The sequence below is a fragment of the Podarcis cretensis genome, assembly GCF_951804945.1.
Source record: "Podarcis cretensis genome assembly, chromosome: 5".
NCBI classification, from domain to species: Eukaryota; Metazoa; Chordata; class Lepidosauria; order Squamata; family Lacertidae; genus Podarcis; species Podarcis cretensis.
In genome coordinates, this window is record NC_137174.1 from 78,370,148 (window position 1) to 78,397,631 (window position 27,484).

The 27,484-nt window shown below is 42.4% G+C and overlaps 4 protein-coding genes across 8 annotated transcripts in view; 1 reads left to right on the forward strand and 3 right to left on the reverse strand.

The window, feature by feature from the left end:
- Nucleotides 1-19,298, reverse strand: part of P2RY14 (purinergic receptor P2Y14) — a 28,626-nt gene extending 9,328 nt beyond the window's left edge. Inside the window, exon 1 of one of the 2 annotated variants that reach the window (XM_079978233.1) lies at nucleotides 19,158-19,298. The gene's annotated coding sequence lies outside the window, so the exon portion shown is untranslated. Of the gene's footprint in view, nucleotides 1-17,223; nucleotides 17,343-19,157 lie in introns of those variants that run through there. The other variant, XM_079978234.1, reaches the window with a different exon arrangement.
- MED12L (mediator complex subunit 12L) overlaps nucleotides 1-27,484 on the forward strand; it is a 180,916-nt gene that overhangs the window by 78,242 nt on the left and 75,190 nt on the right. The gene's annotated exons all lie outside the window — the stretch shown is intronic.
- Nucleotides 1,802-19,298, reverse strand: GPR87 (G protein-coupled receptor 87). 4 transcript variants are annotated; one of them, XM_079978153.1, is made up of 3 exons: nucleotides 19,158-19,298; nucleotides 4,713-4,839; nucleotides 1,802-2,932 (listed from the first exon to the last, which is right to left on the reverse strand). In XM_079978153.1, exons 2-3 carry the CDS (start codon nucleotides 4,816-4,818, stop codon nucleotides 1,890-1,892), a joined length of 1,149 nt encoding a protein of 382 aa, XP_079834279.1. In that variant the 5' UTR covers nucleotides 4,819-4,839; nucleotides 19,158-19,298; the 3' UTR covers nucleotides 1,802-1,889. The 4 variants fall into 4 exon arrangements, with proteins under 4 accessions (XP_079834279.1, XP_079834278.1, XP_079834280.1 ...); XM_079978152.1 differs by lacking the exon at nucleotides 19,158-19,298 and adding an exon at nucleotides 17,224-17,362; XM_079978154.1 differs by lacking the exon at nucleotides 19,158-19,298 and adding an exon at nucleotides 8,184-8,290.
- P2RY13 (purinergic receptor P2Y13) lies at nucleotides 24,462-27,126 on the reverse strand. The gene is made up of 2 exons (XM_079978238.1): nucleotides 26,998-27,126; nucleotides 24,462-25,565 (listed from the first exon to the last, which is right to left on the reverse strand). Exon 2 carries the CDS (start codon nucleotides 25,548-25,550, stop codon nucleotides 24,540-24,542), a length of 1,011 nt encoding a protein of 336 aa, XP_079834364.1. The 5' UTR covers nucleotides 25,551-25,565; nucleotides 26,998-27,126; the 3' UTR covers nucleotides 24,462-24,539.

The following is a 27,484-nucleotide window of genomic DNA, read 5'->3' on the forward strand; positions in this document are numbered from 1 at the left end:
AACTAGAACATACAAGACTCATGTAGCTGCTAGCAAAAGCTGCAGCCTCTCTCCCTTCTCCCACAGTTCCCACTAATCCCATATTGCGTTATGTGACACTGACAGTGCTCAGAGTTTCCCTGGCCTGCCAGTCAATGAAGTGCACTGGGAAAACTAGCAGTACAGGGTTGTCACATTAATTTTGCATTGCTAGACTTTGCGGTGGTGAAAGGAATAGGAGGCTACTGATTTTATCAGTGGTCACTCTGCTTCCCCTGTCAAATCAGAATGAATGTTGTATAAGGAGCAGACATTGTCTAACCTCTGCATAAGCAATTCATGATGAATGCTCAGTAAATGGGTTGCCTCAAAGACCTGTTCAACAACACCTGGGGGCCACCAGATTGGGGAAGCATATCAACTGATAAGTCTATGGTTACACACAGAACTATACATAGCCACAGACTCTCGCACACCACAATGACCCAGTGCACAGCAGCTGTGAAACATGCACATATCATGTTAGGGATAACCAGAAAAGGATTTTTTATTTATTTTTAAGAACAGGTACTTGCTTCTTTTTACAAATCTATGGTGCAATCCTACTTGGGGTACTGTCTTCAGTTCTAGAAGCTACATCTCAAAAAAAGAAAGAAAGAAAGGCAAGTAAGGCGAAACATAATTGGAATGTATAAAAATGAATCGGCATGAATCAACAATAGTTTCTTGCCACCTTCTGGTGGTGCAACATAACTACAGTACATGAGGTTTAATTTTAAATTGATCATGTTTGGCAACACCCAGAATTCCATGTGCTAATCTACTGCATTAGATACTATCACATTAGATTGTGATAGTTATTATTACTCCTCAGTCAAAACATACTATAAATAAGATTAAGGAGAATGCATCATCCAAATACTATATGGATTTAATTATAGGTTTTTCCTTCAGAAAGAAAGTAAGGCAATTAAAACATAGCTGTCAACTTTTCCCTTTTCTTGCGAGGAATCCTATTTGGAATAAGGGAATTTCCCTTAAAAAAAAGGGAAAAGTTGGCAGCTATAAATTAAAAATGCATCACCGTCACATCTCTTCTGTAGAAACATGTTTACTGTAGTGCAGGAGTAGGCAGAAGATAGAAGAGGATCCGCTAATAGATCTCTGGGTGATATGAAGTAGATTGGCAATGATTTTTGGCTCCCATTTAACAATGAATCCATTGTTTATGTTGCTGGTCTATATCATAAAGAAGAACATAAGTAACTTACATTCTATTTGTTAACAGCTGCAAGAATGTTAATGACTCAATACTGGCAAGTTACATTACTCCCTTCTTGGAAAAAATGGCTTGATAAAGTTTGGGATTTGGCTATAATAGCAAAAGGAGCATCTTATCTAAGAGTGAGAATTGCATGAAAATATAGAAACAAATTCTGGGAAAACTGGTTGCTCCTCATATAATATTATGAAGAAAACAATGACCTCCCATGGAAGCAAATTCAAGTAGTTTGAGGGTTTGTTTTTTTAAAACAATAAATATTGCAATTCTACATATATATATATATATATATATACACACACACACGCGCGCGCGCGCACACACACAGACACAGAATTTTATGTTCTGAAGTATTTTCTTTCTTTCTGGAACCGTTTTGTTGATTATTGATAATAATTGTAACAGAAGCATGTTTTCCTCCACTAGATGGCACAGTACAACATTTGTAATAGTCTAGACTAGATTAAGTCAAAGCCTGGTTACTCTGCTATATTCTGCATGGCTCCCTTGTATGCGGAACAACATGAAAAACAGCGGACATTTGTTATAATCAAACAAAAATACTTTATTATTTACAAATATACGGATACAAATATGGGACGGAATGTCCATCTCATTGTCTTCAGCGTCACAGATCAACGTATTCATGATATATTCGCACCTCTGATCTTCTAACACTCTGAAGTGATCTAATGCTTTCGCTCCTCGTTCGCATGTTTGATTTCCTAAACATCCTTCTTGAAAATGATCTACACATGAAAAAGTAGATGATTGGATCTAGGCACACGTTGCACGCAGACAGGAAAAGTGTCACTTCCTTGCAGTAGTACAGGATTTTGTGTGCCGATTCGTCCAAAAGTTTATCTAGGTGGCCAAAAATAAAAGGTATTCTGCACAAATGATATGGCAAGAAACACGTGAAAAACACTGCTACAACCACCCTTATGCTTTGGTTGTGCTTCCGTTTGCGACTTGAAGGACTGGTGAATTGTTTGCTTGATTTGTGGATATACTTTGATATTTCAATGTAACATCCTATCAATACTATCAGTACAACGACAAACATGCCGTTGTTGATGTAAATGACAGCTCTGTGCCATTTGACTCCCAGGGAACTCTTTAGCTTTAAGCAGTCGCCTATGTTTTTCCTAGTCGCATGACCATTTGTAAGGATCACATTTGGCAAGGCTAAAAATGCCATGACAATCCAAACGCACGCAGACAGAATCTTGGTGAACGTGATGCTGTACATCCTGGAATCCCCAAAGGGTTTCACCACTTTCAGATAACGATCGATGCTAATGAGTCCAAGGAACACAATCGTAGTGTACATGTTGGCGTAGAACAAAACGGTCGAATACCGGCACAGGAAAAAATGGAAGTACCATGGCCCCAGCCTTGAGTCCTGGATGATTTTAAACGGAAATGTCAGGGTCATCATCAAGTCCGCAACCACAATGTTTTTGAGGTAAAAGATAAAGCTGGTCTTATTTCTGATGTGGAAGAAAATCCATACAGCCAAGCTGTTCAGTAAGATGCTAGCCAGGAATATGACGAGGTAAAGCACAGGTAAGACAATGGTTGTGAATTCATTACTGGTAGAATTCCCAGGTAGATCTTGTGAACAGTTGGCTAAAATACTGTTGCCTTGACCCAGATGTTGATGATGATCTATAGGAATGATGGAAAGAAATGGTCTAAGTTGGTTTAACAATTGTAGCTATTCATACGGAACTATAAAAACAATAACTCAAGAGTTACCCCCATAATCAAGAGTCACATCCCCATAGTTTATGTGAACAGAAGGAATCCAGAAACTGTTTCTGGATGCACACTCATCTATCACATTTGAGTAACTGTGGAGTATGTAGAAAAGGTGCAATTAGACATGATGGACTACTATGCTACTGAATAGCAGTTGTTTGGGATTAACAACTAGAGGTGGCCATTGCTTTTTGTCTCCGCTTGTGAAGCACCTGGAAGGGCTCTGCTGGAAATGTAGTGTTGGAATGCATAAATATTTGGTCTGATTCAGCAGGGTGGTTCTTAGGAGGTCAGCAGAGTGAGGTTCTACACCTGGTACAGCCAGGGGAGTTGCCCTCCTCTTTCACGAAAATGTTTTTATTACACTGCTGTGTTTGCACGCTACAGAAAAGGGCTTCAGACCACAGCTCCAGCAATGAGGTGGCAGGGCGTGCATTGTTTTAAACTCCCAACAGCAGCCAGCTGCACAAGTATGCTTAGTGATGCCAGTGACTAAGATCCTGTCTGCATGCGAAGGCTTGTTGGGATGAGCCCTTGGAGTCTTATTCAAGGACACAAAAGGGTATTGAAAGGGAGGGGGAAAGACTGGAACATAAATATATGCTGTGTTCATAACTCTTAAGACCAGTTCAGCAGCAGAATGAGCTGCCTAAGGAAACTGTAAATTCTCCATTTATTGAAGGTTTGGAAGCAATGAGGCTGCAAGTCGAGTTCAGCGATTGTGCAGGGTAGTCCTAAATCTGTGACAACACGAGAACCACAGATCATCCCGCTCCTGTCTAGCCAAACCTTGGGTCCTGCTTTTTATGCCATTTGTGGTGCAATGCTGCAAGAGAGCCTCCCTTGCTTTAGGAACTCTTTGCCCACCAGTTTAGACTGCATCAGTCTTCTAAGTCGCGTGAATCATAGGGTATTTTGGTGGCATGATGATCATGTAGTGAGGACCACCAGGTGCTTCATTAAATACCTAATTGCCAGTCTCTAGACTCACGAATGCAGTAGCAGGCTGTAGGTGAGTATCTGCTTGCATTCATACCTGCCAATCAGATCATTGTGCTATCGGCATTGATAGCACTGCTATATTTGTTTGTTTGCTTTTTTTAAGAGGAGAAGAGGGGGAGAATATGGAGTCTTCAATCTAGGGTTGCCCCAAACCTGACACCACAGGCAGTCTCTACTCTTCGGCACTCCCCTTGCATTCCAAGCTCAGCAGCAGGAACTGTGTTGAGAGCTCCAAATGCTGGCTGCAGCTGTGTAGCAAGTAGAACTGCATGCATAGTGGTTTTCTGAATGTGAATGGCATGCGAGCAAGGCCACTAGATTGCGGTGTGTATACAGGTATGGTTATCTTTTTTAAATACCGTATATCGATAATGAGGGGCTTCATTAGGGGTACTTGTGAATTTTGATTATTAAAAAAGGGATGTGTGTGTGGACCAAGGGTAGTCTGTTTATTAGATGGTTTGAGGTTTAAAGACAATGACCTCATGAGCTTGGTTAGAATGCTAAGCAGGAATGGAAATAACCAATGGTTGTGTTTGGGAAGGCTTCTAAATGAACTGCTCTTATATGAAACTTAACTAATAATGTGATACTAAAAAGGAGGCACAAGTGTATAAATTATTAACTCCTCTCTAAAACAACTGTATCAGGAATTCCTGATTTATTTATTTTTAAAGTCATTTACCTGGAAGCTTCACATATGACATGTTAGACCCCATTATTATTGTTGATTTGCAGGTCAAATGCTTTTCAGGAGACACACTGGTGGCAATTGATCTGGGACACATCATGGGTTGTACAAGTTCTAACGTCTGAAAAATATAGGAAGTGAAAATATTTACAATAGGCAAATACCTCAGTGTCAACAGCAGCATCTTTTAGTTTCTGGCTGAGCACAGAATGATGGCAGCTGTGCTACAGGCCTCGGCTTATAGGACAAAATTATGAACTCAGCTGCATCTTGGCCCTTAAGAGACAACTCAGACATGGCTTTTCCTCCATGGAGTTCAACTTCAAGTAAAGAGGAGATAGGTGTGCACCATCATCTATGAAGTGTGTGCATTTGCTTCCTGATGTGTCTTGTGGAAAATGCACTACATGGAAAGGATAGTTTAGCAGGAATGTCCAAAGTCCGTTTCTGGGGCCTAATCTGGCCCGCCGGTCGGTTTAATCCGGCCCCTTTGGCAGTTAATTTTCTGGGGTAAAATCATAAAAAAACTTCAACAACTTCAGTCCTAAAAAAATGGTTAACAAGTTTGGTTGGCCATTTGGTCGGCCCTCACAGCCCTTCACTTCATCAAATCTGGCCCTCTTTGAAAAAAGTTTGGACACCGATCCTTCCTCATACACACAGAGATGTGTCACTGTGAATGAAAAAGCTAGGACCAGCCCCGATTCTGGAAAAGGCTCCTACAATATCACTGCTCTCTTGGGCAATGTAGCTTTCTGTATAGCTTCTACATGCCCATGCATTAATTACCAGCTCACTCTGCCACTAGCTTATAGTAGCTGTTGCCTTGTAACATGGACTCCCAAAGTAGTAATTATCTGGAGACAGACAGACAATATTTTAATCGACTCCTATGGGTAAATTGTGAGCAACAATGAATGTAGCAACAAGGACAGACTATCTTGTGGGCAGGTGGTTGCATGTGAGAGAAACGAAGGCCAATACTTAATTCATTCCAAGCTAACACAAATGTATATATTTCCATTTTAACTACATTTGTACAGCTGCCTGTAGTTTATTGATGCTTTAGCTAAAAGCCTGGGCATATCATGGATCGTTCTGCATCATCAATGGGATTCAATATAACTGTGTCCTGGTTGCAGACAATTAGCTCTCTATTAAATAAAAGTGATGCCTACCATTCTTGAGTTCTCACTTTGATCCACCAAAGACCAATTTACTTGATTAGATTTCTTGGGTAATAATCTCTGGGTTCCCTTTAGCTTTTGATTGCTTTGCCCTTTCAAGGCAGACAATCAGCAACAAACGACAAGCTGAATGACTAATCTTGACTCACATCATCTTCATTCCAGGGTAAATTAGTATGTAAATACTACTGGGGTTGTTACCTCTGGTAGATGGATTAATGCAAAACACAGTGAAGAGTGAGCAATGTGAGAAAATTAGGCTAGGGAGTGTCATTCAAAATCAGAGATAGTTAAATTCAGGAAAATATCCCTGAGAATTTAACTTCTGGATTCTGGCTATGCTAATAAGTTTTTTCCATGTCCATTACCCATGTTTCTTATTATACTATAAACCCTGAGAAGTTCTGTAACAGTTTAGGATTGTGATAACATATAAACCAATTATAAATAGGGCATTATTCCCAGCCTCTATCCTTCTTATTTCCGATATTCCGCCAATCTGTACAATTTATGACCTACCAACCAAATACTGTACAGGAACTGTGGTTTATCTGCCTACCCAGAGTTCAGTAAATCTAGTTTTGCTGTTACCTTTCTGGGAATATTGAGCAACTGCAATACTGCCATAAATTGTGGGGAGCTGCACTCATTCGAGTCCCATGGTGGATTAAAGTAAGGTAAAGGTAAAGGTACCCCTGCCCGTACGGGCCAGTCTTGACAGACTCTGGGGTTGTGCGCCCATCTCACTCAAGAGGCCGGGGGCCAGCGCTGTCCGGAGACACTTCCGGGTCACGTGGCCAGCGTGACAAAGCTGCATCTGGCGAGCCAGCGCAGCACACGGAAACGCCGTTTACCTTCCCACCAGTAAGTGGTCCCTATTTATCTACTTGCACCCAGGGGTGCTTTCGAACTGCTAGGTTGGCAGGCGCTGGGACCGAGCAGCGGGAGCGCACCCCGCCGCGGGGATTCGAACCGCCGACCTTTCGATCGGCAAGCCCTAGGCGCTGAGGCTTTTACCCACAGCGCCACCCGCGTCCCTCATGGTGGATTAGCCTGCCCCATTATAGAACTGTTTAAATATTTTGGGAGCGTTACAAATAAATTGCATTTCATTTTGTACATGGGTTTGATATGTTTCCTGTCAATAATAAATTAAGATCGCAGATGATTAAAAGTTAGCGACGCCAAGAACATGGTAAATTTTACGCTATATGTAATTATGAACAGAAAATAACCATTTCTAGTCCCAGTGCTAAAATACATTTACATTCAATTAACACAAGTAAATGCAGGTCCGCAGCCTAATTTGAACAGGTGCTTCACTTGCCAAACAATATGATAAAATGGCTTCTAAACACAAAAAAACTCAAATGGCCTGTTACAGATAAACAACACTTCCAGTTGCCAGTTTTGTTTCAACCATGTAGTTTTATTCTCAGAGTGGATCCAGAGTGGATCCAGAGTGCACAGCATCTCAGAGTGGATCCAGAGTGCACAGCATCTCAGACTTCTCATACCACTTTGAAAAACTCCTTCAGTGAACTGATTTAAGAGGTCTAAGTAAGAAATCTAGTAAATATGCCCAAGCAACCAGTGGGCATCACTGAAATATCTACTCATCAACCAGTCGGGTGGGAAATGCATTTCCTATCCATTTGTCTCTGTAGGACATAAGAACATAGGACAAGCCTTCTGGATCAGGCCAATGGCCCAGCTATTCCAGTGGCCAACCAGTTGCCTGTGGGAAGTATGCAAGCTGCCCACCTGTGGTTCCCTGTAACTGGGAGGAAAAATAATCACATCTTGACTGGTAGCCATTGATAGCCTTGTCTTCCATGAATTTGTCTAATCTTTTAAGCCCCTGAAGTTGGTGGCCATCACTGCATCTTGTAGGAGCAAGTTCCGTAGTTTAACCTTTGTGCTGTGTGAATAATTACTTTCTTTTATTGGTCCAGAATCTGCATCATTGAATGTCCACGAGTTCTAGTGTTATGAAAGAAAGAGACAAAAACGTTTCTCTATCCGATTTCTTTATGCCTTTATGCCTTGCAGAATTTTATCATGCAACCTCTTAACTTTTTTTGTAAACCAAAAAGTCCCAAACGCTGTAACCTTTCTTCTTGGTTTAATTGACTCCACTTTCTACATCTCTCCATTTGGAGGATTGTCCATTGACTCCTCCTGTATGCTTCCTGCTACTTAACCAATTTCTGATCCATGAGGGCTTCGCCTCTCATTCCATGACTGTAAAGCTTGCTCAGGAGCCTTTGTGCGGTACCTTGTCAATGAGATGCAGCAATTCAAGCTTCACTTGTGAAAGTGGAGGACCTTGGTTGGACTTCCGTAGGAAACACTTGACTTCATACGCTGTGGTCTATGATGACTCTAAACAAGGAGAAAGCCCCATGATCTCAGCTTGCTGACACAGCTTTTACAGGTAGCAACTTCCTATGTTTTCGGCTTCCTCTCTTTCCAAACGCCTCCCCTTTCTGCCCTTCCTTTCTCAATACAGTAGAGAGATTTCAAGATGCCTGGAACAATTTCAATATTGGTTTTACCAGCAGCGTGTGCTTATGAAGTCAGAAGACAGTGGTTTACCAAAGCCACTGAAAAAGGGACAAGTAGCAGTGACTTCAAGTTACAGCAAAGAATATAAAAATTGGAACAGCAACTGAATCTGAACTGGAAACCCCCACAATGTCATCTGAAGCTATGTACACACTCATTGCACCAAGTGTAATCCTACTAGGAGCACAGGGATTGTAAAGCTTGGCTTCCTGTGTTGTGCGAATGCTTGACATTTTAGATTATTTATAGATACAGACAAAATACAGGATACTAAATGTTGTACCCAACATGATGCCTTCCAAGGTGATGTTGGACTACAACTCCCATCATCCTTGACTGTTGGCCATGCTGGCTGGGGCTGGTGGGGGTTGTAATCAGGAAACTTCTGAAAGGTCCCAGGTTCCCCATTGCTGTACTATACAATGAGCTGGGACTATTGTGTCTTGGATAGACGTAAAACATTTTTTAAAAGCATCCCTTAAAATGAGCAATTCTCCCCAAAAATGACATTATGTAATCTATAGGCTTTTAAGCCACCTCTACCAACTCCTAGCAATAAACTTGCTCAATGAGGAGACCTGTGTGAGGCCCTTAACATGTTGGGAGTACTGGGCAGTTGTTCAAGCATGCCCTTGGATTGATCTTCCACTAATGAGCTTTGTCATCTTAAAGCTGTGCTTTCTCATTTGCTCTTTTTGTTAACTGCCAGCGTCCATGGCAGCCGTGGCACTAATTGGGCAATAGCTTCTTCAGTAATGCAAGCAGCACAGTGCTTCCCTTCATGCCCTTGTAGTGAACTCCTGTGAGCCTTAAAGGCATTCATGTCTACTGCATATGATCAGATGGGGACTTCAAAGCATTTCTTAACAGAAGCAAAGTCAGTTTCACTAGCATGGTATTGTCTTTGTGAAGACTTCCTCTACTCCTCTTTATTAGACTACTACTAGTAGTAAGCTGTTAAATTGAAGTTATACCCTACAACCCACAAACTTTATGTGCTTGCTTTTCATTTAATTTTGTGAGAATTATTTTTGAGAGGCAAGAAAATATAATCCAGGTTGAGATGGAATTTTATATGGAAAGAAGGACCAAAGGCTCATCTAAACTAGTTGCCTTCCCAAAGCTGACAGCCGATATATGCCTTAAATATGAGTATGTTTTATCTTGTTTGAATCTTGCCTTTCTTCCAAGGAGTTCAGCATGGCAGACATGGAGCTATTCTATTCTATTTTCACATCAGGGCTCTAAGGTGGGGGTTCCTAAAGTGCTCAGTGGACCACCAGTAGTGCATGAACTTCAACCAGGAGGCCCATGTTGGTGACTCTGCATAGCGGTGTTGTATCTATGTGTGTGTGAAGAATGGTGGGCACAGCAGCTGAGCGCGCGTGAAGAACAGCTGGCATAGTGGCTACTTCACAATTCTTAGAATTTGGTGGTCTCCTGGAAGGTGAGCAGAATGGAACAGAAGTGATTGAGGAGGAGGCTCTGCCTTAGAGAAATAAGCAAGACAGGGGAAGGTCTGGAGTTAAGTGGTCTGCCAAGACCTGAAGCAATTTTCAAGTGATCCAGGGGAAACCATGTTTGGTAACTACTGCTCTAAAGAGTACATATGATGTAGAAGGTGAATTGCCTAAAGCTAGCTCCAAGTTCAATAAAATAATTGCAGCATCTCACATTGACTTTAATCCTTTCTTCTTCTAATCCTGACCAGGAGTGGACAAACACCTACCTTTAAAAAAACACAACCAAGATATTTTCATAGTATTGTAAATGTTTCCCTCCTTGCAATTAGGGATGTTGACAGAAGCTTAACGTGGTATTTGTTAATGCTAGAGAGAAAAAGAGAAAAAGCCTGCAATGCTGATCCAGTAAGAACCTCAGTGCAGAGGAAAATTTTAAGCCTCATATGTTTTATAGGTTGTGTTGCTACATATTTAGCGTCATTAAAGTAAAGCCTCTGCAATAAATATGTGTAAAGTACACACTCCTGCATATATGGTGCAATTTGTTGTTGTTAATGCTGATGGACTGGTTTGTGTATCTGAGCGACATAGCTAAATTATAGGTTACAGGATACACTGAAATTATGATGAGTTAATAGCATCTGAATTGCTTAGGGTGTTGGATTATTTGACCTATATAAAAAAGCCATCACGGTGACGAAAAACTCTATATGGAAGCCATACAATGCCCAGTTTGGTTTCTCTTTCCCAGATTGCGTATGACTTTGTTTTCAAGCATCCGACTACATTTAGGTTGTGTTTTACTATTTTAAAAAGGCGCTAAACTGTTGCCATGCTTGAGCCTCGGTACAAATTTCACCACTACAGATGAATGCAGTTTAGCCTTCTTTCTTTTTTAAATGCTGAAAAAATGGCATTGGGATATCCTAAGGCAGCCCTCCAGATGTTTTGGGACTACAACTCCCATCATCCCTAGCTAACAGGACCAGTGGTGAGGGATGATGGGAGTTGTAGTCCCAAAAACATATGGAGGGCCGAGTTTACCTATGCCTGTCCTAAGGACTTTTCCTGTGTTTCAGCCATTTTGCCAGGTGTGAGGTAAAGAGATGTATGTAATGAGCAAATCATGATGCTGCTTCCTCAGCAAAGTCTGCCTATCCCATTCAGGCAAAATGACATACACCCTGACAGTCACACTTTACCAAGAACAGTTTCTATTTTCTGGTTCTTATTCATAAAACCATTGACTTAGATACTAATTAGGCATCCATGAATAGAAGGTCTCATTGATGGAACCAAGATCTGGGAGACAATTCCACCAGCAATGGTGGGTGTGGAAGAGGAGGCTGCAATTTTTGTTGAGTCCCCTCTTTATCCTGTAGCCCACAGCATCACTCATCATGCAGCTCTGGAGGGTCCCCAACCCTCTAGCACAACTGTTAGGGGGCAGACAGGACTTCAGGAGGAAGAGGGAACCAACAAAAGTAGCATCTGTCCTCTCTTCCACTTGCATAATTGGAGTGTCAGATGATTGGACCTTCAGGCAGGGTCCCCCCCTCTTCCTTCCAGTGGTTCCAAACTCAGAATCCTAGACACTGTCCCAATTCTTGCCCGTTTCTGATGCCTTGATGATTTTTTGTTGTTGCTAGTTTTGTCATTCCTCACAGTTTTAACTCTGTTTCCAAAGAAGTTAAAACTCTAGAAGTTAACTCTAACTCTAGAAGTTAAAACTCTGAGTTGGTGGATTCATTATATTTAAGGAAGAACATAATGGGAAGGTGAAGAACAGCCTAGCCACATCCACCAGCCAGAGAAGGAGCACCTTCAGGGAGTTTACATTGTCCCCTCATTTTTCGAAAGAACACTCTGTTCCAACCCTCAGTTGTCCGGGCAATGGAGAGGAGAATGGAAATGTATGATGGCCCTGTCCATCAGCCAGGGGACTGAGGGCTATTGTGTTGTTGATGTTACAATAGGTTTTGAGATTTGTTTTGTTTTAAATTAACCTGTTTGCTTTTAGGTTGCCTATAGAATCATTCAGAAACAACATTGCACAAGAATCTAGATGCATAACAAATAGACTTGGATCTATTCCCCCCCCCCCCGCCCTGCACCAACAGTAGGAAAGTTGCCTGAGAAGAGTTCTGCTCAGGGGATGCTTTCACTAGTGAAAGGTGGAGGGTGGTGGAGAGAGAGGGAGAGAACGCAACTTTTACAGGTCCTCACCCCAGTCCCTTGCACCCTCCAGCAATCTGCAAGCCTCTAAGCAATGTCCTGTACCTCTCTGTACTAGTTTGGTTTTCTGATATTCATTTGTGTGTCATGTTTGTTACTTGATGCCCTGGCCTCTTATGAAAGGAAGGCCAGGATAATTTTATTTTAGTTTAAAAAGAAATACTTAAGTTTAAATTAATAATTATTAATATTTTTAGAAATATTAAAGTTATCTTTAATTAATGTACTAGATGATCCTCAGGGTCCCTTCCAACTCTACAGTTATATGATTCTATGTATTAAATTTGCTAATTTAAATACTAAATTATTTAAATGATTATAAAAGAAAATCTGTCCTGGAGTTCTGAACATTGTAGGTGGTGATGCTGGGGGCTACAGGGGGAGTTGGCAAAAGTCTTGCTGCCACCTTCTGCCCGTGGGATTCCTCTACTTGATCAAATGCCTTCCAAGGATGGAAAGAGCCTATATACCCCCTTATTTCATGGGAATGTCTGTAGCTCAGTGGTAGAGCATCTGCTTTGCATGCAGAAGGTCCCACTTTCAATCCCCAGGGTCTCCAGGATGAGCTGGAAATGTCCCTTGCCTGAAACCCTGGAGAGCCAGTGTCAGTCAGTGAAAATACTGAGCTGAATGGGCCAACAGTGTGACTCAGTGTAAGTCAGCTTCCTATTTTCCTATCCGGTTCCCTTATACAACAAGGGACTTTCCATTTCATGGCCTGCAGTTACTGTGGCATATTCTGAACTGCTAAACCTAACTGTCCAATACAACACCTGTGCTATCCATAGCCTTAACAGAAAGAACCACCACCCCCTAGGCTTTTAAATGAGTGGAAGACAGCGTATTGTATTGGAAAATAAATAAGAGCAGCTGTTCGGTAAATAAAAAGGTAAAGGGAACCCTGACCATTAGGTCCAGTCGTGACCGACTCTGGGGTTGCACGCTCATAGAATCATAGAATCATAGAATCATAGAGTTGGAAGAGACCACAAGGGCCATCGAGTCCAACCCCCTGCCAAGCAGGAAACACCATCAGAGCACTCCTGACATATGGTTGTCAAGCCTCTGCTTAAAGACCTCCAAAGAAGGAGACTCCACCACACTCCTTGGCAGCAAATTCCACTGTCGAACAGCTCTTACTGTCAGGAAGTTCTTCCTAATGTTTAGGTGGAATCTTCTTTCTTGTAGTTTGGATCCATTGCTCCTTGTCCGCTTCTCTGGAGCAGCAGAAAACAACCTTTCTCCCTCCTCTATGTGACATCCTTTTATATATTTGAACATGGCTATCATATCACCCCTTAACCTCCTCTTCTCCAGGCTAAACATGCGCAGCTCCCTTAGCCGTTCCTCATAAGGCATCGTTTCCAGGCCTTTGACCATTTTGGTTGCCCTCCTCTGGACACGTTCCAGTTTGTCAGTGTCCTTCTTGAACTTCATCTCACTCTATAGGCCGAGGGAGCTGGCGTTTGTCCGCAGACAGCTTCTGGGTCATGTGGCCAGCATGACTAAGCCACTTCTGGTGAACCAGAGCAGCACACGGAAACGCCGTTTACCTTCCCACCGGAGCGGTCCCTATTTATCTACTTGCACTTTGACGTGCTTTTGAACTGCTAGGTTGGCAGGAGTTTGGTAAATAGTACTTTAATAATGTATAAGAGTAGTGATGGGGGAGATTGTGAAGACTCTTTGTAAGAGTACAGTGGTGCCTCGGGTTAAGTACTTAATTTGTTCCGGAGGTCTGTTCTTAACCTGAAACTGTTTTTAACCTGAGACACCACTTTAGCTAATGGGGCCTCCCGCTGCCGCCGCACCGCTGGAACACAATTTCTGTTCTCATCCTGAAGGAAAGTTTTTAACCCAACGTAATATTTCTGGGTTAGCGGAATCTGTAACCTGAAGTGTATGTAACCTGAAGCGTATGTAACCCGAGGTACCACTGTACAGGGGAGTCCTAAGCATGTCTTTTGCTTTCATCTGTGTGACATGCAGCTAGAGGCTATGGAATTATTGGGTTGGTCTCAAGTGTCAAGTTAGATTGGAGATGCAAGGGGAAGGAGTGTAGGTCTCTGAATAATAAAAGTTGAGGTTCCTAGGTTCCAGTAGGAGCCCACTGTGAAGGAGCATAGTGAATCCGGAGACGGGAAAGAGAGGTTGCAGATGTAGGTCACGTCTGCCAAGTTAGGAAAGGGGACGTATTGTTAAAATAGGCGTGGACGTTGCTCAGCATTGCATTGTGGGGTGGAGCACAAGACCTGACTAAGGGTGATAGATTCCTAAAATTAACTCTGCAATTAAGAGAAGGAATTCTAGACTTTTTGTTATTTTAATGCACACCTAGCTATTGTTCCAAATGGTCTTTTAATTTTAGTGATTTTCTGTTGGTAGTACAATGAACACAAAGTTGTTTAGCAGGTGAGTTCTTAAGTGTGCGCGTTATGTGCATGTTACCATTTCTAAACAGAGGAATGAAGCAGCTTCTCCTTTCTTCCTACAGACTTCATTTCTGCCTATGTAAACTACCAGGCATGTTTCTCTGATATATTGGAGAGATACTTTCTATTCCTTTATTACCCAACCACATTCCTTGTTCCATTAAAAAAACCCTCTCTACTCCATCTGCCCCATTGTCAGAACAGGTACCATTTTAATGCAAAATAGCACTTGGCCACACCTCTCATTGGTTCTGCTGTGCCTTCTTTGAGTGCGTTTGACTAGTTGGAATGTGTCCTTGAACTGTCCAAGTCTCCTGCAGCCTGGATGGAGTGGGGGGCATAGAAACCTTTGACCTTTGGATGGCTGGAATATCAGCCACTGTATGTAAGAGTTACAGCTGCAGCTCTGCTGACTTTTGCCCTTGGCAGCACCATTTTCAGGCTGAAAGTGTTTCTTCACCCCAGGTTACATGAACAGGATTAACTAAACCACTAATTTAATTAAGCTCCAGCAGACAGACTGTCCACTCAGCCACTAGGAAGCATGAAGTTGCATGTTTTTTTTGTGTGTTAACACATGCCTTTTGCTTTCCTAACATTTTTGTATTGCCCTTTCTCTAAGTTGCTCAGGGCACTTCATGTTTCATCCCCACCCCAATCCCCCCAAATATGGTCATATTTGAGACATAAATCTGAAGAGTTGACCTGGCTGGAGTACTACCCAGTAGCTGTCCTTTGGATAGATTGCCTGGGTGTGCTATTTAAGTGCTTCCAGTCCCCCACTATATACATGAGCATGGGCTTTATAACATGAACAAATCACTCCAGTGATAAATGCTGGAGCTGAAATGCCACACCGAGAATCTGGGAAGCTGCCAAGTGATCTGCCCTTAGACATTTGCTTTCAGGCTTAAATAACCGAGCTGCAGGAGCGACAGAAATCTTTGTTTTAAGTCTCCCGCTGAACAGAGACTCCACAATCCCCAGATGATTACTTAGACGGCATTGCAGCATGGCTGGGTAGCTCTGTTAATCAGTGGCTTCTGCAGCTTTGCTTTTGACTTGCAGCTGACATCAGTGGCCAGGAAGGGGGAGAGAATTAACTTTCTGTGTCTAAAGCTGAAAAGGCAGCTATGGAGGGGCAAGGGAGGAGAAGAGATGAGTCAGTTCTTCTAGGGCTCTGTAACAGTCACCCTCAAACGTCTGCGCATCGAAAGCTATTACTGGGACAGCTTTCTGCTTGATGCCATTTCAGTCAAGCTAGATGTGACCTTGCCAACAAAGGTCCGTATAGTTAAAGCTCTGATTTTCCCAGTAGTGATGTATGGAAGTGAGAGCTGGACCATAAAGAAGGCTGATCACCAAAGAATTGATGCTTTTGAATTATGGTGCTGGAGGAGACTCTTGAGAGTCCCATGGACTGCAAGAAGATCAAACCTATCCATTCTTAAGGAAATCAGCCCTGAGTGCTGACTGGAAGGACAGATCCTGAAGCTGAGGCTCCAATACTTTGGCCACCTCATGAGAAGAGAAGACTCCCTGGAAAAGACCCTGATGTTGGGAAAGATGGAGGGCACAAGGAGAAGGGGACGACAGAGGACGAGTTGGTTGGATAGTGTTCTCGAAGCTACGAACATGCGTTTGACCAAAGTGCGGGAGGCAGTGGAAGACAGGAGTGCCTGGCGTGCTCTGGTCCATGGGGTCACGAAGAGTCAGACAGGACTAAACGACTAAACAACAACAGATGTGATGGGAGTCCCATTCTTATGAAGCAGGGATACCAGGGCACTTTACAGGAAAATGAGTACATGAGGAAGGGGAGAGAAACAACTCACTAACCCTCACTTACTTCACTGTGCTCTCATGCATTAAGACATTTTCTTAGTTCATGTTCAGTCTTGGAGCCAGGCGAGGGGAGAATGCTGCTTAAAGCAACGGGATGCATGCAGCAAAGTCAGGCAGAGGACAAGAAATGGGCTTCTTTTCCATCCCATGCGCTCTCCTTTTCATGCAAAGGGTAAACCCTCCATACGTGCGAACTGAGCAGCCGTGTGGATAAAACCACACGTGACTACACTTTCTTAGCCTGTTTGGCTATGAGTGGTTTTGGTTTTGGACAGGGAGGAGCTTTGAACCCCTAATGATGGTTTAAAAAAATTCTAACACATTTTTTTTTTAACTTGCAGGAATAGGTAGCACTGGGTAGAATGCAATACACAGAAACATTTCTTAATTTAAATATTTAGAAGTTTTTGTATCATAACATTTAGCAGTTACTTTGCTACTAAAAGGTCTTTCCAGAAACCCGGCATGGATTCTAGAATGGCATTTTGCCCTTCTGCTACCGTTGTAAACTTTACACTTCGTTAACCTGACAAGCTGTGCGCGTGCGTGTGCAGCATATAACCTTCAAAGTTAAAACAGCGAAGAAATGAAATATTTTCTGTCCAAAGGATCTCCTGTACTTGTCATTCTGCACTTTTATCATAAAAGAGTTTTTGCAGATTGAATAACTACTCTACTAGAATCAGATACTTACTCTCCTGTGATGCTAATTATACTAAAAATAGAAGCAAGTTAGAATTTCAGGGGAAAAAAAACAAATAATAAAAAAACTTGCCTCCTCTTCCCATTCTGACATTTTGTAGTGTTCTCTGCACTCCCTTCAGTCCAGAACAGTTTGTAGTATCATGTTGGATGGACTGGTTCCTCTGTGAACTGAGTAGCATAACATTGCACGGCACATTTCAGAATGCCAGGGCTCCTTGGGCACCTTGGGAATTGGAGCAACCCAGACAGTGTTGCATGCTACTACACGTACAGAGAACTGTGTGGCTGGTGAGTTAACTCTGCCTAGAGTTCTTTTAGGGTGGGGAGTGGAAGAAAGGCACTTGTGGTTAGGGAACGAAGACTGGTGTGCGTGTGTAACAAGAGGGTTAAACTAAAGGATAAAAAGAGGCTGAAATGAGATGGGAAAGAGAGGCAAAGGTTGAAATAAAGAAAACCCTCAGAAAGCAGAACCTGTTAACACTCTGTTTGGTTCTCCTCCCACAAACTGAGAAATGGGTGCTTTCAAGTGACCCGTTTACTGAGCATCCTGAAACATTTGCAGGGAAATTAGATGTCGGTTATTTATCAAGCATTCATTCCGATGTTACATGGTACAGTGGTACCTCAGATTAAGTACTTAATTCGTTCCGGAGGTCCATACTTAACCTGAAACTGTTCTTAACCTGAAGCACCACTTTAGCTAATGGGGCCTCCTGCTGCTACTGGAGCACGATTTCTGTTCTCATCCTGAAGCAAAGTTGTTAACCTGAAGCACTATTTCTGGGTTAGCCGAGTCTGTAACCTGAAGCGTATGTAACCTGAGGTACCACTGTATTGCTTCAAAGCAAGTGTTATCCCACACTTCACACTGTATTTCCCTGTCACCTTCCTTACCACAAAATAAATCCAGTCTTTCGGAGAAGTGGACCCAGGAGCTCCATGTAAACTTTAATTGCACAAACTGAATCTGTCAGTATGTGACAGAATCCCAACAGTGACAGCCTGGAAGCACCCAGTGACATCTTTCACACATGCCCACTTCTCTTTCCCCCACCATATAGGCATCCTTAGCTATTTCTCTGCAGCTGCTGCACAAACATTTATGCTCCGTACAAGAGCAAAACCAGGCCTATGGAGACTAGGGAGAACTTCAGGATTAGCAGTGGAAGACAGATGAATGAGAAAAAAAAAAGCATACAAATGAAACCATTTTTGTTATGATTTTGAACGAGGAGCAAAGGGGGCAGTTGAAAAAGCATACATTGTCTGATGTACCATAAAAGCACGTCTGGATTTTGTAAAAGCAATAAGGTATCCTTGTTTCTTTCCAAACAAAGCAATGCAATGCATATACCGCAGTGTAATCTTGGAAACGTCTCAAGATTTAAAATACATATAATAAAAGGGATATCAGTTCACATATCTGAAAGACTGGAAACAGGTTGTGTATAAGCTAAGTAGAAAAGCTTTAATCTGTTGGCTGTTCTGCATTTATCAGAAATTTAGCTGAACACTCAAATCAATTACTCCAGTTCATGGTGTACTAAGCTGAGGGGCTTTTAATGCCCTTGTTTCTGGTGTTTTCCAGAGATTCCTTGCCTGGCGTGTTCTAGCATGAACTTCTTATGCCTCATTAGAGCAATTAAAGAGAATATAAACCCAATGCTACATTTGCTGAGCAAGACCCAGCAGATCTAAGAAGAACCTTTCAAGTCATTTTTCAAAAAGTTATAGGTTCCTAATTTCATAATTGCCTGTTATACAACATGAGAGTTTAGCCTAGCAACTTTTTTTGTATACTGCACAGAAATGTTTTTGTTTTTCAACTTTTGGAACTAGACAAATAAAATCAATCTAAACTAGAGCTACAGACCAATGGAAGCCTAAACGTACAAACACCTAGTTTTGACTGTACGCATTTCGCCAGGAACGATTTGAAAATGTGAGGTATTAAAGTACAACCCTTCTATTTTGCACTCTTGAGATAAATATAAAATAAATTACCTGTCATCTGTGTTGCTCTTCATTTGGCTTTTTGCTGTCAATGCTTGTAGCAATGTCTCCAGGGTGCATTATATTCTTCCAAAACATTAAAGTCTTGTTTCCTTTCTCCAGGACAAGAAAAAACACACGTTTTGAACTAAGTATCCGAAGATTCTAAGTAAGGTGGATTTATAAGTTAGACGTAGGGGTAAATCAGGCCCACAATTAAAGCGTGCTGGCTTCCAAGTTCTTTACTCCTGGTCTGAATGGTCTGAGCCAGGAAGAACTTGAGTGACAAGCTGTTTCAGCCTTAGAGGTGACTCATGAGCTAGCGTAGGTGAGATTTGAAAACTTGGGGCTCACTTCCTGGCTCTGCAGTAAAATTAAAGTGACAGACTGTGATTCAGTTGTGATGGCACTGTAAAGGGTTGGAAAACATGTTTTACAGGATGCTTACAGAAGTTATATTTCATACTATTTAATTAAATAAATAATAAAAATTCCGAAAACCAGCAATAATAACAAAACTGCTTCCCCCAACGCCAGATGTTTTGTGATATTGACAGCGATGGGGAAATTGCGCTGGGAAGTTCGGAACAGTATTTGCTTGATAGAATGAGGTCTAACCCCACCCTGCAAATAAATAGGAATGAATCCTCAATAAATAGCCAGCATCAACTAACCTCCCCACAATCTTTGTGGTGGAAAACATTCAAGATGACCGTTCCGTAAAACGATGGTGTTGAAGTGACCATAGTCCCTCAGTTGCTGAAAGCTTCAATTGTGGACCTTGGCCTCAGTCCTGTATACCTGAAGGAGCATCTCCACCCCCATCATTTAGCCCGGACACTGAGATCCAGCGCCAAGGGCCTTCTGGCGGTTCCCTCACTGAGAGGTTACAGGGAACCAGACAGAGGACCTTCTCGGTAGTGGTGCCCACCCTGTGGAACGCCCTCCCATCAGATGTGAAGGAAATAAGCAGCTATCCTATTTTTAAAAGACACCTGAAGGCAGCCATCTTTAGGGAAGCTTTTAATATTTAATGCTGTATTGTTTTTAACACTCGATTGGGAGCAGCCCAGAGTGGCTGGGGAAACTCAGCCAGATGGGCGGGGTATAAATAATAATGATTATTATGGATAACTAAAAGTAGACAATTTGCTCCAGCAAGGTCTGTCTCTGAACTCAGGGTTTCTTTTAAACCTTTCTTGGGCCATACTACCCCTGCCAGGTCTTGTCTCCTTCCTAAAGAGTGGAGTTTAAAAGGTCTGGAACCCATGTAACATCTTAAATGTCCAGTCCCACCCTGTCTGTTGTCTGTGTTGGTGAGCAGGTACAGCGAAATGTGAGGTCCCTTATTTAGAAAAGAATGATCCTTCAGGGGAATCTGGCTCAGGAGTTGTCCTGTGGGTGTCTCTAATTCAAGGGGGTCCTCACTGACTTGGGTTTGGACTTGGGTTCGGACTTGGGTTCAGCCCCTCTGAAGCTGGTCCTCTTAATATGACTGGTTCATCCTCCTCTCATTCTGGGCTCCTGCATGAGGTGGGTTGTAACACTGTATGGCAAATGTATTTTTTCTCTCTGTTCCGCTTCATCTCTAAAAACATGCCAACTCTTCCTTGCAAAAAAAATTTTGCCAGCGCAATCACTGCAAGGTGGAGCTACCACACACTTATACATCACCAAAAAAGGAGGCAATGCATCACTGAAAAAGAGGACACAGACCTACATATGTTAATTAAGGCTGCAGTCTTGTGGACACTCATGGAACGCAGTGAGCTTCCATTTCTTTGAGAACATGCATAGGACTGCACTGTTATATGTATAGATGAGTATGTTATACTAATTGTAATAGATTTATAATATGTCTCGGCACCATGACTAGATGGGCTGCTGCCTGGGTGCTATCTGTTGATGGGCAACCACTATGTTATGGGAGAATTTATGGGATCTTTAAAACTAGACTGTTCTGGATGGTCAGATGCAGTCAGGTCATACACAACCTGTACCACTGACCAGAAATGGGTATGTAGACAAATTTACTCCCCCCCCCACCCAAAACCTCTACATTTCCATGTTTTGTTAAGAGGGCCGGATACTTAATATCCAATTAAATGGATAGACTAAGTTGCATACTTTTCTGATCTCCCCATAGAATCTATAACTGCATAGGCAGACACACTGGGGATTCATGAATAGGTGTTTCCATTCTGTTAATATACTAATGCAATTTATAGTAGTCTATAAACAGTTAAAATTGAGCCCTGTGTTGCTTCTAATCTGGGCGCATAGTTTGCCGACTCGCAAGCTGAGGCTTGTTAAAGCCTAGTCAGCATATAATGGAACGCACCATGTGGTTGGTAACATACATGCTGCCAAGTGCAAAGTTAATGAGAAGAGGAGGGAGAACCCTGCAAAAGAACCTATGATGACTTTCAAGTTGACAGTCTGGTGCTTTGTTTTCTTCTTAGCAGCAATACAGCAGCAGCAGCAGCTGTGGTCTTTTAGATTTTGATAGATGGACATAGGGTATCAGGTATGAGGCAGGTGGACATGGTTTGGTCAAATGTGGAGGCCTGGCAGGCCCATGACCTTGAGGTTCACCACCCCATTCTACTCCCAGGCATTTGATTCTTAGCTTATTTTTTCTTGCGAAGTTTATTTTTTCTTGTGCAAGAACACTGTTTTTAATGGTCATCATGTTAATGCAGTTGGTAAAGGGAGGTGGTTCACTTGTTGGGACTTAATGTGCGATCATTTTATTTTATTTTTTTACTTCTGTGCATTTATTGGAAGTTGCCCTTGCAACCTTTGTAGATCAAGCAAGAAAAGAATATGACAACGGTGGCATAATTAATTAATTGCATAGATTGAGCCCTATTCAGTCACGAGCTGCAGTCTGAGGATTGCACAGCCCACACAGATGGAAAGCACAGTTCCTGCTGAAGTGGTAAACAAAATGTTTTGTTTCCCTTGAAATTCCCCACCTGCATAATAATAGTTGTGTAAGATGTTTATGATGGATTCAAGTAGGGAACAAACTATACTTGCTTTAATAGGCATAAAAGCTACTGCCCCCCTCCTCCCCCCACCCAAGAAACATGTGACAAGTAAAAAAGTATGTTGTGCTTTATTTTGGCTGGTTATATTATGGACTTTTTGATGCAACCATCTTCTTCCCTCTCTCCCTGCCTCACTGCTGACATTACAGAAACTGAAGGCCTTTCTACTGCTGACTATTAATGGGTAGGCTCCCCTTATCTTGTCTCACTTCTAGCTCATTTTTTTTATTGCTCCTTGCAAGCTCTTTAAAAAACACTTTCAAGCCTTTTCAAGAACTTGCAAGGAAAAAAGTGAATAGATTGACTGACACTCTTTACTTATTTCCCCTCCATTCTCCCAAACTTTCCTGGCAGTGGACAACAGCACCCAATGTCTTTGCCTGACACTCTTCCTTCTCTTGGAATGCCTAGAATTCTGCAATGATTTCCCAAGGTTCCTGTCTCTGGGATGCTGTTTTGCAGTGTTTTAGGCACCTCAGTGGAAGTAAGGCAGGGAGAGAAATAATTTGCTCATAACATTGCTATTGCCCCATGCCTACTCCCAGTAAAGTGTCTGAAATGGGAGAGGGGTCAGGCTGCTGCTGGTGGTACAAACAACAATACAAGCTCAGGCCCAACATTCAGAAAAGTCTGGACTCAATTTCTGTTAGAACAAGGCATTCTGAGCTGGGAGAATTTGCATTCTGAACCACCCCCATCCGCTGGGTTAGAATTGACTATACAGAAATGCATAAGCAGAATTCTGCTTTATCTTCACTTTGTTCCAAATACTTTCTCTATCAAGAGTGGCCACTCAGGGCCTCTTGGCTGTAAATTTGGCCAAGAAATGTAAGAAAACGAACCTTGCTTGAGGATATTTTTCATTATACTGAAAGGCTAGTGTTTCTCATTTCACCACTCCAGTAGGAACCAGAAGCAAGCAAACAATTCTTTTTTCCAGACAAAGTTTGAAGTTGATATACTTAATTTAACCTTTCATCTTGCCCTTCCTTACTATAAAAATAATAATATTTGGCATCCCTTGCTGAAAGTTGAAAGAAGTTGAAAAGCAGCTGATTCAAGCATTTCACATGCCTTTGGCGCACCCTCGTTTTAAGGAGCAACTCTGTTTTATATCATGGTTACACCCATCGTTAAGTTTAGGCCCCTTACTGTTGTGCAGCATGTCCTGCCAGCACATATTTACCCACTATATTAAGTAGGTAATTATCTATTACCTATAACATATAGGAGAAAATAGTTGTTGGCATCTGTCTGTCTCGAGACACAGTGGAGTGAGCCTCTGGGGGTGAAGTCTGACCGCTGTGTTAGCAGCACTGAAGTGACCTCCCTGAGGTGTGGGCCTGGGCAGCGCATATGAAGGTCCCGGCCTGCCCAGATGACAAGACCCCCCTCTCAGCCTCACAGATGCGGTCCAAAGGAAAGCAGAGCCATATGTTTGGCATCAGCTTGGCTGCTGGAGTTGCCAGAAGGAGGCATACAAAGTGCCATCCGACTGTCTTAGGGACAGATTTTCTCCTTAGCCTTTTCTTCTCCTGAAGATATCCCACAAGGCAGTAAATGTTTAGGACCAGCGTTTTCCTTTTCATAGATGAACTAACTTCCCAAGTTAATGAGATCCATCTGCCCCTCGCTTCCCTCTGCAGCATGTGCAGATGCCGCCTTCTTGACCATTGGACCCACATTTGGTCTCTACAGCATGCAGTGCCATGTAGATCAGCCTCTGGCCTCACCATCTCTTCTACACGCTTCTCAGAGCCCTACCAGTCCCCAACAGTAACAGACTACTTTCCATAGGATGCAATCTCTAGAGCTCATTATCACATAAGTATATGATGGTGACCATTAGCATATCTGTCTGTCTGTCTAATTTAGTTTCAGTGTCTGGGTATTAGGAACAGCTGTGCCCTCTTCACATAAGAGTACAATGGTACCTCGGGTTAAGAACTTAATTCGTTCTGGAGGTCCGTTCTTAACCTGAAACTGTTCTTAACCTGAGGTACCACTTTAGCTAATGGGGCTCCCGCTGCTGCCGCGCCACCACCGCATGATTTCTGTTCTCATCCTGAAGCAAAATTCTTAACCTGAGGTACTATTTCTGGGCTAACAGAGTCTGTAACCTGAGGCATCTGTAACCCAAGGTACCACTGTACATTCAGTTAAAATGAATGGCTGTTAGTGTCCATTCACTCTAATTAAGTCACTCCTTTGCTGGCTAAAATTTCAATCATTCAGAATGGAATCACATCAAACAACAATCCACTTGAAACTAAAATGCATTTTAATTTGACAGCAATGTAGTGCAAATGTTAGAATAAGAAGTTGCCACCAACCAAGATGTCTATGTAGATATTCCAGTGTCCAGTGCAATAGTTTGATTTTCTTGAGTTGTATACCTAGATTTTCGTAATTTAACACAAAAAGCCTTTTCAACAAATTGTCGGCACAAGAATATGTATATCAGTGGGTCCATACATATATTTGCAGTTGCTAACCAAAGGGTGCTTTCTTTAGCAATGTATAGTTGGTTCTGCATACTGCAGTCAATATTCTTGCCAATCTGGCTAAGAGTGTAAGGTACTCGGGCGAAATGAAAAGGGCCAAAGCAGATGAAGAAAACAGCTACAATTATAAATACCTTGCTCTTAGCCCTTTGTTTGATCTTGCACTCTTTTGTCTGGGTTTTTACATAAGAGCTATAGATCTTCTTAGCAATAATGATATAAAACAGGAGCATTAAGATTAGCACAGTCCAGAAGATGAGCTGGCATATGTAGTTGACAGCTTCATGCCACTTCAGTCCCAACTGATTCTTCAGGGAAGCACACTTCCTTACAGAGAGACGTGTGGCTTCGCGGTTTGACAAAATCATGTTTGGCAAGGAGAGGGCGAAAAAGAAGAACCACACAGAGCCAGAAAGAATTTTTGCTGAAGTGACATTATGCAACCAAAACTTCCCAAATGGCCGAACGATCTTGAGCAACCTGTCTAGCGAAATAAGTCCAAGGAGCACGATGCTTATGTACATTGTCTCGTAGAATATTACAGCCGAGAAACGGCAGACGAAAGCTTTAAGTTGCCACAGCCCAAGTTCTGAATCCGTCAGAATCTTCAGCGGCAGCATCAGTGTCATTACGAAATCAGAAAGCAATATATTCTTAAGGTACACATGGAAACTCGACGTGGTCCGAATCTGGAAGAAAGCCAACAGAGCCAAACTGTTCAGCAGAAATCCAGCAAGGAAAAGAATGCCGTACAGGACTGGGAATACCACATGCGCTATCCTGGTGTCTCGGTGGCATTGTCCAGCCAAGGATGCTGTCCCATTGGAGATGCTGAGACTTCCATTCATGGTTTGAAAGAGAGACTGAGGAAGAATTATTTAACAGAAGGTTAGAACAGCGACCCAGAACGCTTCTAGGTTTTGGAGAAGAGGAGTGGTGGCTTAACTCCGTTCGGCTATCACTTCCCCTGCATTGTTCAAGACACATGTTTGCAAAGATAAAACACCTTAGTGTGTGTATGGAGGAAGTTGCAGTGGAAAGTGGCAGCCAGGTTAGGAAAGTGGTAAAATTCCCCCATTTCACTGCTGCCGCTCCACACTAAAGTGGCTTTTCTCTTAAAATCATAAGGATCCTATGTGAGTGCTAACACTTATTGCCCCCCCCCCCATTGCATGCATAGTTCCTCAGCCAATAACGACATTTGTAAACAATTTATAAGGAATTTATGAACAGGTATATTTTCGGGTGCTAGGTGCACCCGATTCCCTCAAAACATAAAGAGTTTGTGCCACTTAACCACAGGATTAGCAGGGCCGACGTAGGTAGCAAGGGTCTGTCCTACATTATTAATGGCTTTTAAAAGGAACTGCGTTCCAAAAAACCCCAAGGCTCCACTTCATGTTTGGAGCTAGTTGTTTCTTTTTCTGGATCGCGGCTACTGAATTCAGAAAATAATTCAGAAGACTGTATTGTACCCCCAGCTGGGACAATACACCCCCCCCCCGGTCTGTCTGAGGCCATGCTGTAAATAGGCTCCAACAGAACTGAGTACAATAGAAAGCTCATTTTAAACATGATTGCAGTGGGGCAAGGGTGTTTTCAGAGGGGCTCACAGTTGTCACCCACCTTGTTGAAAATGCCCCCCTAACGCATTCAGACTTGTGGGGGAAAGGGTCTTCTTTTGGCTAATCCTCTCTTGCCGACTACAGTTTCCAGGAAGATCTTCTCCAACCCTGCTCCAGCAATTAGAAAAGCTAAAACACTCTTTTTTCCAAGCTGAATCACTGGAGGAGTGGGAGAGTGAGTATTTGTATGCATGCATCTGTGTATACGAGAATGTGTGTTCTCTCTCTGTGTGTGGTCACACCCATCTCTGGCATACAGCTGCTGTTAGGTTGTCAATCAAGAGGGAATGTGTCCATGGGCTGAAAATGTGTCTCCATCCGTCATGAAAAACCAACCTTGACTCCTTGGAGGGAGGGCAGGATAAGAATGCAATAGTTTATCTGATTTAGCAAGTCTAAATCTAAACAGTGCTGCTTCTCTAGATACCTTGTGTTCGGTAGTAAAGCATTCCATTTCATTGTGCTAACTAACTACAGCCTTGTTACTCTAGACAACAAAGGAGATTAGATCTCATCCTTACCAGTGCAATTAATATACTGACTATACTGGCAGACTTAAAAAATAATAATTTCTTTTTCTTTAAAAAATAATAATTCTGTGAATCAACATTTCTGAAAGTAGCTTGTTAATAAAGATCTTTAAGACAAGCAGATGACTAAAATAGCTTACCTCTTCTTGTAGGAAGACGAGGCGGCTAATCCAGGGCTATGCAAGTATACTAACGTTAGAGAAATTTAGTTTCACAAGCAGTCTTGCATCGTCTTATACTTACGTTTCTTCTTCCTCATTTTTTTGTACCACTTAGGGTGTTTTCCCCCCAGCCACAAGCCTCAATGAAGGTTTTCAAACATCAGTTGGCTGGTCTCATCTTATTCACTGTGTTTTTGTTTGTTGAAACATTGTTAATGCCTGTGTCTTTTAATTAATATATTTTTGCAGGCTAAGTGCCACTGCAGGGATCGATTTCAGTTCATCAGCAGTCTTATCAAGCTGACTCTAATGTTATACAATGTTAGTGTGCATGCATATGCACCACCTAGAGTGGGAATAGTCAATGTTGTGTGCTCCAGAGGTTGTTTGGCTCAACTCCCATCAACTTCACTGAGCAAGGCCAACAGTTGGGAATGATGGGAGTTGTAGTCCTTTATACAGCCTG

What these genes read in the sequence shown, in the direction of transcription:
- P2RY13 (XM_079978238.1), bottom strand. Translation starts at nt 25,550, where the DNA reads ATGAATGGAAGTCTCAGCATCTCCAATGGGACAGCATCCTTGGCTGGA.
- GPR87 (XM_079978151.1), bottom strand. Translation starts at nt 7,723, where the DNA reads ATGGCTACCAGTCAAGATGTGATTATTTTTCCTCCCAGTTACAGGGAA. An exon ending in CCAGTTACAGGGAACCACAG is followed by an intron (nt 4,840 to 7,669) that starts GTGGGCAGCTTG and finishes TATATTTTTCAG; the next exon opens with ACGTTAGAACTTGTACAACC. An exon ending in GTCATATGTGAAGCTTCCAG is followed by an intron (nt 2,933 to 4,712) that starts GTAAATGACTTT and finishes TCATTCCTATAG; the next exon opens with ATCATCATCAACATCTGGGT.